Raw genomic sequence first — 10,361 nt, forward strand, 5'->3', positions numbered from 1 at the left:
AGACTAGCCTCCCCCTTCTTTCTTTTGCTACAGCTGTACCAGCTCTAGAAAACCAGGTTCTTCATTTCAGAAAATAACCTGGAAAGTTCAACCGAAGGTTCAGCTAGATTAAATCTGAAGCCTAGATGTGACAGTTAAAATGTTGATATTCGCAGTAATCCACTGCTAGTGATTTTAGTAAAAAGGTGTTACTGTGTTGTCTTTCAAACACAAGCTACCTGTTTCTATGGCTTCCTGAACCAAAACCCCTCAGCCTAGCTGCCAAAATCTCCAGCCTGCCCTGGGCAACTTCAGTGCAATAGTTGCCAGTTTTTGAAGCCAACGGTGAATACGAGATCCAAAACTGGAATGAGGCATTGATCCTTGAGTAGTGGTCAGTTGATGTCTAAGTAATGATCGTGAGGCATTGTGTAAACTTTTCTGTTTGCTTTCATACACAATTAAGTAATGTCTTTTCACAAAATTTCCAATCGGTAGTGTTTGACTCAGAGGTAAGTAGCACCCCGTAGAAACTGCACTTGCTGAGGAATCATTGCAGTTGTAATAAGGGAGGATGGAAGGAACACATTGGCTCATTAGACAAGTTTGTCTTAAAATATGAATGTAGTGATCAGGTAGAGGTTTACTCACCTGATAAAGCTGCCAACTTTACACTTAGTGGGGACCTGAAGCTCTCCATCTTATAGCAGGAACTCTTTTGCTGGATTTGACATCTGCTTGGGTTTGATAGGTCACGTTCTTGGTCTCTGCAGGGACTTGTGCATTTTTTTCTTCTGCTGACCACACTGATGTGTCGCCAGCATTAGTTATGCAGGGAACTGCTCTCCATACGGTTAATGGTTGCAGGCTGTGGTCGCCATGGTGATTTTGTCTGTGTATGTATTGGGGGTTGGGGGAGGGTGATAGCAGCAGGAGCTAACTTCCATGGGAAGGAAAAAAAGGGAAAGATAAAGAAGTGTGACTTGTTCTCATGCATAGGACACTGTCCTCTGAGACATGTATTTATGCTTTTCCTCGTCAGGAAAATAGGGAACGAGAGGTCCAGGAACTTCATAGTCTGCAAAGGCGAAAGGAGTTGGAGGAGAAACGTCGATCCTGGGCAGCTGGAGAGCTTGGGAGCTTTGGGCGGAGCAGCAGTGAAAATGATGTGGAGATGTTGGCCAAAAAAGGACTTGAAGAATTTCTTCCCTTCTTGCAGCAGAGACCTCAAAGCCCTTCATACAGAAACCCCAACACTAGACGCTCTCGACTTTCTTTGGGGATTACTGCAGACAGGGAGTTGCAGAGTTTCCTGGAAATCTCAAAAGACGAGGACCCAAACAAGTTTAACAGCCTTCCCCGTGCAAACACCCGACAAGCAAGACCAAACGTAGCCTGGACTGAACCCAAAGAAACGAGAGATCTCAACTTAAATACCTTGCACTTACACCAACAGTCTGAAACCAAAGTGAAAAGTGGTGGCCTGCTGCAGGTGCCTCCAGCTCAGCCCAGTCACTTCAGTGGCTCAACTGGTCCTGGTTCCCGTTACTCACAGAGAAGCACCGACTACAACATGCACACTTCCAATGTGTCCTGCGAGGAGTCCACAGATATAAACGCTCTGGCCCTTGCAATTGAGGAGCGGGAACTTGTTAAAGGATTACATAAGTTTGATATTCAAGGAGCAAAGCCTGCAGAGGATACACCTTTAATATATTTAGAAGATGCTGGTGGAACAGACTTGGAGACTCTAGACGATCTAAGCTTTCATTCCCTTAGCACTGCCGATGATGACTTGCCTCCAGCTTGCAGAAGTTCCAGGGAGGCCCACGACCATAAAGCCAAGGCAGTGGGTTGCAAGAGTGAAGCTTCAGAGCCCAGGAGCAGCAGCCCCATGTCTATGGATACAAGTGTTTCGGGAAGTAGGGAAGATGGTCCCATGTTCTACGTGTCAGATACGACGACTGATTGTTCTTTGACGTTGGACTCTGAAGAGGGAAATGATTTTAAATCAGCAGGCAATGAAATAAGAAGTGAGGCTGGCAAAGCACGCTCTTCTGGGAATGATGCGCAATACAGGGCTAGGACATTCTTCTCAAACCTGAATTCTGCTTCTGGCAAGGATCTGTCTCTTCACACTTCCGCAAATGATAAGGATGATGCCAATAGCAAGCACGCCCTTCCTAAAGAAAAGCCCATAAAAAATAAAGACCCAGCAGGACCAAAGAGGAACTCTGTAAAAGATAGATCTCCAAGCTCCTCAAAATCCAGTGGCACTCGCCCTAGCCACACAGCTCCTTCCAGACCTGTAAGAACTTTGAATGCCTCTGAGAATGAAAGTATGAGGAAAGTGGTGCCTATTTCTCGGTCAAACAGAGCACCGAGCAGCATGAAAAAGCCGGAAGCCAAGCCGGCACTTCGTGAAACTAGTACAGTGGAAAGTCGGCTGTCTCGTCGCAGCTCTGTCCGAGGCACAACAGACACACTGCCAAGAAGTCCTTACAGGCATAGCATGTCGGTAGAAGAGCCAAAGTTACAAAGGGGCACTGTCACCTCGAGCAGTGCTCATTTTGAGAGGGACAGAGTCTCTCTCAAGAAGCCAAGCTCTAAACCTGTTAGGAGTAATGTCAAATCAAAGACAGATGAAATGAAGATGTGTCGCTCCAGTGTAAAACCCCAGACCCCTACAGATGACACCAAGGTTGCCACAGTCAGTGTTCCCAAAACACCATCCGCTGTCCCAAACTTTGCGAGGAATACAGTGGCTTCTTCTTCAAAGCGTGCAAAAGTGGACCTATCCAGCTCGTCCAAACCTCCAACTATCACAAGGTCTGTGTCCCAAAGGCTGCCTAAAGCGAAGCCAGCGGCGACCTCTGATGATCCATGTCCGAAGGAGAACAGTGTGAGTACCTTAAAGAGAGCGAGTAGCGCCAGAGTGGTTGGAAGAAGCATCCTGCAGGGAGAAGCTGTCAGCACTAAAGTAGAGCCTGCACCAAAGGAGCAGGGAACAGTGGAAAAGACCTCTCTTAAGCTGAAAGATGCAAACCGGACCACAATTGGTAAAATACTGAAGCCGTTACTGAAATAAGGGAGAGGTGTTTTTGAATCTTGGAATGTGAACACTTGTTCAAGCACTGGATGTCTGTGTCATGAAATTCCTTAAAACAGTAACACTGCCGGTAAGCAACATCATGTTGTATGGCACATTAAAGTGTGGCACACCATTGGAAAAGGGCAAGTAGTTGTGTTCTGGTCTAAATCCTTTTTTATGAATTTGAATGTATTTGAAGCTACTGTGATGTAATGCAAGCGTAACAGCAAATCTTTGCGTATTTGTTATGCAGAAGGTCACCAAAAGCCAAGAAGTTTTAAGAAGTTAAAGTACAAGATGAAATGCTTTGTGACAGAAGAGATGGATAAAGGCCAGTTTTTGCGTACATAAGATTCTTCCTAAGACTCAAGCCCCTGTGCTCGTTGGTTCCTTATTCGATGTCGAAGTGGATCCTGTGGAACAGTACTGAAAAGGAACTTAGCTGATTGTGCTTTCCGTTGCTTTCAATTCCCTGGATTCAGGAACTCTTTTTGCCTGTTGTGAAGTCCATTGCTGGCAATTGGACAGACTGGGAACTGCTGGCCAAAAAATAGTAAAACGAGACATTTGCTGTTTGTGGCTGTCTTTAACCTCACTGAAGAATTTATAGCATGTTTTATGAATGTGTATGTGTGTCCGGAGAAGGCTTTCTGCTGGGCAGGAGGCTCATCGTCCAAAAATGTGGCAGCATTGTCTTGCATGCACAAGTAGATATGGCTGGTGCTGCAGCGAGTAGCACGGCTGGAGGCTGCGCCTATTGGAAGGGCCATCAGTAACCGTTGGGATGGTGACTGCTCCTGACTTGTTTCGGTCACAAGCAAACTTGCCAGCTTTTGGTCATTCAGAAGTGCCATATATTTATGATACATATCAAGGATGTTTGCAGTTCAACTCTTGAAGGCTGCAATGTAGTGCCGAGCACTTTCTTACCCTTCCATGTTTCCACTGGTTTATCTGCTACCAAATTACTTGAATGTTGCAATGGCTCTCATTGAGCCATTAGTTGCCCTGCCTCCTCCTCCTCCTCCTCCTCTCCCTCTCCTTGTCAACATGAATATTTAGCATGAAACACGGAGCTTGCGCATGACAATGTTTTTGTAGACTTCCTTGGTTGCTTCAAATGTGGTTTTTAATGTTTAAAGACTCTAAAGGATGAATTAAAACCGGTATTTGATAAGCTTTTTACAAAATAAAAACACCTCTTTTTTTCCTGCAGATACAAATTTTAACTGCTGTCAGACTAAGGTACTGAGAATGAGGGAAAACTTGTTCAGCATGCTGTGCATCTTCCCGAGAGAAATGTATGTAGGTGGGGAAACTGATCGCTGTTCTCCTAAGCATCTTATTTAAAGAGTTGCCTTTTTATTCACTTACGAATGAAGCCTCATTTAAGAATAAAATAAAAAATAAAAGGAAAATCTCTTCGGACAAGTGGCATTGACTTACTAGTGGTAGATCTGTTTGTCTGCTCTGTACCTCAGTGCTGGGAGAGCGTAATTCAATGAGAATGAGGCATTTAATTGCTCACATGCTTCTCATGGGCTAGCATCAGGGACAGCTAGCTTTGCGTTTTGAGTTTGGCAAGGAGCCTTTAGCTCTTCCCACGAACCAGCAAATCTTGATGCAGACATCATACCCAAACACCATAAAGTATTGCATAGGGCCTCTTGTTTGAGTCTGTCCCACAGGGAGAATTTATATAGCCCGCTTTTCGGCAAGGGCGAATTTTTGCTTGAAACCCTATAAGCTTTTTGGATACTGCCTCCCTTGTGGGTTAGATACAAAAGCATCTCCCTTCTTATTTGTATCTGTGTGTATGTATGCACATCTGCAAGGGCAGATGATTGACTTTTTTCCTTTTTAAAGAAAAAAAAAAAACAACAAAAAATTTTATTGGTAGCAAGCTTGAAAAATAATTTAAATGTGTTTGGAATATGTAAATAAATTTCTATAAATCTGTGTAAAAGAAAACTGAATGTATTTAATGGAACATTTATACATTTCGGAGTAACTTGGTAGTTTAATAAAGTTCCCATTTACTGGGTATGAGGTTTGTACTCTCTCCTTGCTGTTCTACTCTTGGGTTTGGTCCTGGAGATTTTAAGGGACTGGAGTCTGGGTGTAGGTGACTGTGGGAAAAGTCCCACAAGGAGGGATTTCACAGCAGGATTTGTGGCGTTTAAAATGCTAGGTTTGTTTTTATACTAAGACGTGCAATTTATCCTCAGTTTCTGAACATTTCCGAGGTGGGACTTTCTGCACAGGTTTGGGTATAACGTGGAAGGCATTAGAGGGTAGATGCAGCACTTCGTGTACACATCGTATGTTGTGGCCAAGACAAATGTTCATGGCACTAACAAGTCTGGATCTGTCGCTATCTTCATGCCTTTTAGCTTAGCACACTTTATTGAGAAATGCTGGTTTACAGCTCCCAGGACTCTGGAAATAAAGAATAGCCTGTTTTGCAGGAGCAGGTGGTGACTTTTCCACTGCAGTTCTGAATTTTTACATTTCATCCCATTCTCCCATTATTTTTCCTCCTTTACTGCATACAAAAGAACATCTATTCAGCAGAAAAAAAGCGAAAGCCAGCCAGCCTCCTTGTCCTCAGGGAGCGCTTCCTCCCCTCTGCTATGGAAATGATTTTTGGACTGGAATTGCTGCTATTTGCAAACTTGTTTAGCCCCTGACTTTTCTCGTTTGGCGAGTGTGTCTCTCCCCGTTCGGAGTGGCAAGCACCTGCTGTCTGCCAGCGCTGAGTGATGGCTGCTGGTGGAATCTACGTGGGAAAGCCCTTCACCATCAAAAGGTGTGTCTCAAAAGTTTATGTTTTTTTAAACTTCATTTTTATTTCAAAAGGGTTTATAATTACCAATTCATTATTTAAACTACCAGCTGTCAGAGACAGCGATGCCCTGTAGGTTTAATCTCCCATGTCATGCAATTTTCCCAAACGCGAAGGGGCCACGGGGCTGGCCTGGTTGCAGTCGGTTTTCAAGAAAGAGCCGAGACCTTTTCTTCAGCTTTGCTCTGCCGAATGGCCGGTGCTTCTGCCTGTGACCGGGGGCGCATCTCTCTCCGTTGGTGGCTGTTGAGGCGGCAGGGAAGGGGGGGAGCCCAGGGGACCGTGAGGGGATCTGGAGCTGTGGAGCTGGGGGAGATTGAGAGATAGGGGAGAGAGCTGTGGGAGTAAGAGGTGCTGATTCATACTTGGAGGAATTTAATATTCACATCTCTTGTGGGAACTGCATACAAATGAGGGGCTCAGTGCATCCCTCATTACAACAGCTCATTAAATTATCAAGAAAGACAGAAAGAGTTCCCATCACACCTCCCACAGTGTACAAGTCCGGACTATGTCATTCAAAATAACCCATCGCTATCTTTCTAATCTTAGGGTATGTCTGCGTGGACGGATGCAGACAGCCACAACGTTGGCTCCGACCTAACCAGACACGAGCCAGCTCCAGGCTGGAGGCGTATGGCGCGTTAGCTCAGCGCTGACCCCGAGCTCGTATACCGCGGCTGTAATCGCACACCTCGGTGCGAGCCGGCAGGGCTCCGCTGCTTCAGCATCGCCGCAGCAGAGCCCCGGCTGTCCGCCCCCGGGAGGACCTGCCCTCCGAAAGCCATCGCCGCTGCTGCTGCTCCACGTGAGAACGCAATCCCTGCGAGAGAGGCCCAGCTAAACACAGCTCCTTTCAGATTTGGCTGCTCGATGTTTTCCATTAACTTGATACATGCTGTTTACATCCTACTGCTGCCAGTGCCAGAGATAACTGCCTTGGGAACAGCTCCCTACAGGTATTGTTAACAGCTGCTGAAAACAAAGGAGTTTGTTTTAGCCACGTCACTATCTAAATAGCCAGAAATACGTTACTTTTTTTATTACTGGTAAGCCAATATTAAAAAATCTGTCTTGTTCTCCTGGCTGAAAGATGCATTCTGGAAATCTTGCATGCTGTTAAAGCTGACGGCTGAGCAAATACCCTTGCAACTGTAAAAGAAAGTGACACCGAGGCGAAGGACGTGTGAAGGTTCTTGTTGCAAGAAAGCGTGTTTCTCTTCCCAACGTGTGATCACCACCACCAGCATCAACTACTTGCACTTAGAGAAGGTTGTTTCCAGCCAGCGGTTGTTCCTTGCCATATAGCTGGTTTCTGCGTCTTTTCAAAACAAAAAAACAAAAAAAAAAAAAAAAAGAAAAGAAAAATTGTCCTTAACCTCAGGCTGCTGATGTCCTTCCTTTTAGCACTGAACCACTGGGGAACACGGAGGGGACATGAGCACATTGACTTCAGTGGTTGTGTTTAGGGTGAGGCTGGCAGCGAGGGTGGCCTCATCTGCACGGGGGGCAGGGAGTTACACACGTTTCTGAGACTGTTGGCCCCACCTGAAGCAGAGGCTCTGGACAGACTCCCTTTCAACAGAGTGTCTCTCTTCTGCTTTTGATCAGGTCTGAACAATAGCTCCTTTTTTATTCTATTCCATCCTTATTTATCGAGAAGAGGAGAAAAAAAAAAAAAGCAAAAAACTTTGATGCCTCCTCTTTGGTCAAGTGGAGGAAAGATATGAATTCTACCTACTTTTTCTTTTTTTTTTTTTTCTTTTTTAAACAATAGGACTTTGACTGATAAATAGAGCTGGTAGCTTCAAATAACTCTCTTCTGCACAGGGGCACCTGATATTTTCAGTGGTTGTAGTGATCCAGCAGCAAAATAGGCATAAAAGGAAGAACTCTGTTTCTCTCCAGAGCACATCCAAGTGAGCATTTCCTCTTTACTCTGAAATATAAATCCTAGCAACTGAACACAGACGATGTTCATTTGGGCACCCAAAAGGAGCTGGCTAGAAAATCCTCGATTCCACTTCTAAATAATTGTTTACCATGACTTTTATTTCCCATTACTCTTCCATTTCATCGCCATTAGAAGTAAAAAAGCTGCCTTCAACAGAGCAGTAAAGCAGGGCTGATGGGTGCAAACCCACCACCCACAGCTGCCTCATCTCCCTGGTGCTTGCTCCTCACGGCCCTTTTCTGTAGGGTTAGGGAAAGGAGTGCATTGACCGTCTATGTGCGCTTTTGATAGTTTCTTCAAAAGAGTAAGATGTTACATCTTTCTGGTGGGCTAGCACAAGTTGTGGGGAGGAACTGAATGCATTTCTAAGATGGATGCCTGTGCAATAGGCGTTATGAATTACCGAAGGCCAGGAACTGATGTGCTGCCTATGGAAATCAGGGAATGTGTGTAAGGGAAAATGCGATGACGACAAATGGATAGGCACAACTGGAGGCAAGTTTTCAAAAACCCTGTGGGTCCTTTTCTCTCTATCGTTAGCATCCTCGTGCTTCCCTGAGTGTTTGCTGTTTCTGGCAAGTCCAGGTTTAAACCACAGTCTCCAGGAGAATTGGGGACTCCCCTGTGCCTGACTCCCCTGAATCACTGCAGAAAGCATTTGACTGAGAACTGCTGGAGTCGCTTGAGTTCTGGGGCTGAAAACATGACACGTTGCTAGCTTTGTGTTTTGGCTTCTGGTGTTTCTCACGCAGCATTTTAAACGGATTCAGACGTATTCCCTATGCAAATCCTTAATCTCCTTTTTTAGGATGAAAAACGGGTGTAAATGTGGTTTTGATTTTTCCCCACCCTTTTACAGCTGTATTTGCCCCTTTACGTCCCACGACCGCTTCCTCCCACTATTTCCTCGATTATAATTTTCCATCCTCTATTAAATTTTCCAACCTCCACTAATAACTCATCCCTCTTCTTTATCTTCTTTTCACACGGCAGGCTTTCTGTACTCTTCCGTTCACTTCATCCTGCTTTCTCTCAGTTTTTGGCCGTTTTGCTCCGTCGCTTGCTTGCTTCTTTCTGCCAATGTGAGTCTTGCCCCAAACGTCTGTCTGCAAAATCTGCAGGCTGAGACTTTTCGCTACCAGCTTTCAGTAAGATGTGGGAACAGAGCAACAAAACGGACTCAGTTTTTAAGGTTTACATGTCTGTATTTTGCAGCTTTGCCTTGTCACTGCAAGCGAGTAGCTGGAGGGGAGGCTATTACCGAGCAGAAGTGCATCTTTGCGTCTTTTCTATATGAACGTCACTCACCCCCTACGCTGAGCAGCCTACGGGGGGGCAGGAGGGGGAGCTGAGTGCATGGGGTGATTTTGCAGAAGTGGGTGAGGAAAGTCTGTTCAAATAAAGGTGTGAGTAATTTAGCTTTGCGGTTCGAGTCTAAAAAGCCCTAATGAAAGACTGTCGACATCAGCTTAAAAAGCCGTTTGGCGCCGTGATTCCTAACCCCGCCCATAATCTCGGTACCACAAGCGAATAGGTTTGTGCAGTCAGTTCAGTGCCCCTTCCCTGTGCATCAGAGCAAAATAATTGTATTATTGGTTCTAAAATTAGCACGTAGCTTTTCGTGGTATAGATTAAGGCTCCAGCGGATTTTGGTTTTCTCTCATAGGGTAAGGACCAAGGCCCTTTTACAACAAGAGATAGCACTCAGAAGCCCAAAGGTGGCTCTTGGAGAATATCTACTCAGTTTTCCTTCTGCTGGAGGTGACTAATCACCGCATAAAATGGAGAGCACTGGGAATGCACGCGTAGTGTGTTCATATAGGGTACGCACCGTTCATGGCTGTGACTACTTGGTACTCGCCCATGCTCTCTCTAAAAAGAACTGAACGCTGTTTAAGAGAGTCTTTCCTCCCAGCAGGTTATCGCCTACGCCATTGAATAGTTGAGCTGAGAAGGCACCTCTGGAGGTCCCCTAGCCCAGCCTCCTGCTCCACGAAGGGCTGACTTCACATACAGGTCGCTTTGCTGAGGGCCGCAGGGTGTTCTTGGCACAAAGTGGTTCTGAGAGGGAGGTATATGATTTTGCTACTGAAATAAGGGTGCTAAAGATGGGAAAATGCTAAGAAAAATGTAAGTCTTCTGCAGGCTATGGCTTGAGAAACGTTTGCCACCTAGTCCAAGGAGCATGTTGCAATTTTTAACGCTAGCTTGCCTTAGGTGGCTGATGGTGATATGAAGTCAGTAAAGCAAGTAAACGCAGGAGTCAAGAAAGAAATCTGAGGAAAATGCAGAAAGCAGAAGGGAACCTACAGAGTGCATGAAAGAAAGAAGTTTGTGGCTTAAGAGAAATCAGAGGAAAAACCCACTGAAAGTTGCAGAGGTTTGTGGGAAAGGGTGGACAGTTGCCCGTTGGATGAAGAGAGAGGAGGAGAAGTGAGAGATGTTCGGTAGCCAGGGCCAGGGCTGTTAACCTGAGCACAGGCGAATGTGGG

General features: G+C 45.4%; 1 protein-coding gene across 1 annotated transcript in view; it reads left to right on the top strand.

Moving 5' to 3' along the window:
• The window catches only part of FHDC1 (FH2 domain containing 1), a gene marked incomplete at both ends in the record, with an annotated part of 30,479 nt that extends 27,412 nt beyond the window's left edge, over positions 1 to 3,067 (top strand). Inside the window, one exon of the mRNA XM_082315772.1 lies at positions 1,022 to 3,067. Within this exon, the coding sequence (XP_082171898.1) occupies positions 1,022 to 3,067 (2,046 nt within the window). The remainder of the gene's footprint in view (positions 1 to 1,021) is intronic.
• Between the last annotated feature and the right edge of the window lie 7,294 nt (positions 3,068 to 10,361).

Source organism: Platalea leucorodia, assembly GCF_965183815.1.
Source record: "Platalea leucorodia genome assembly, chromosome: 6".
Classification (NCBI taxonomy): domain Eukaryota; kingdom Metazoa; phylum Chordata; class Aves; order Pelecaniformes; family Threskiornithidae; genus Platalea; species Platalea leucorodia.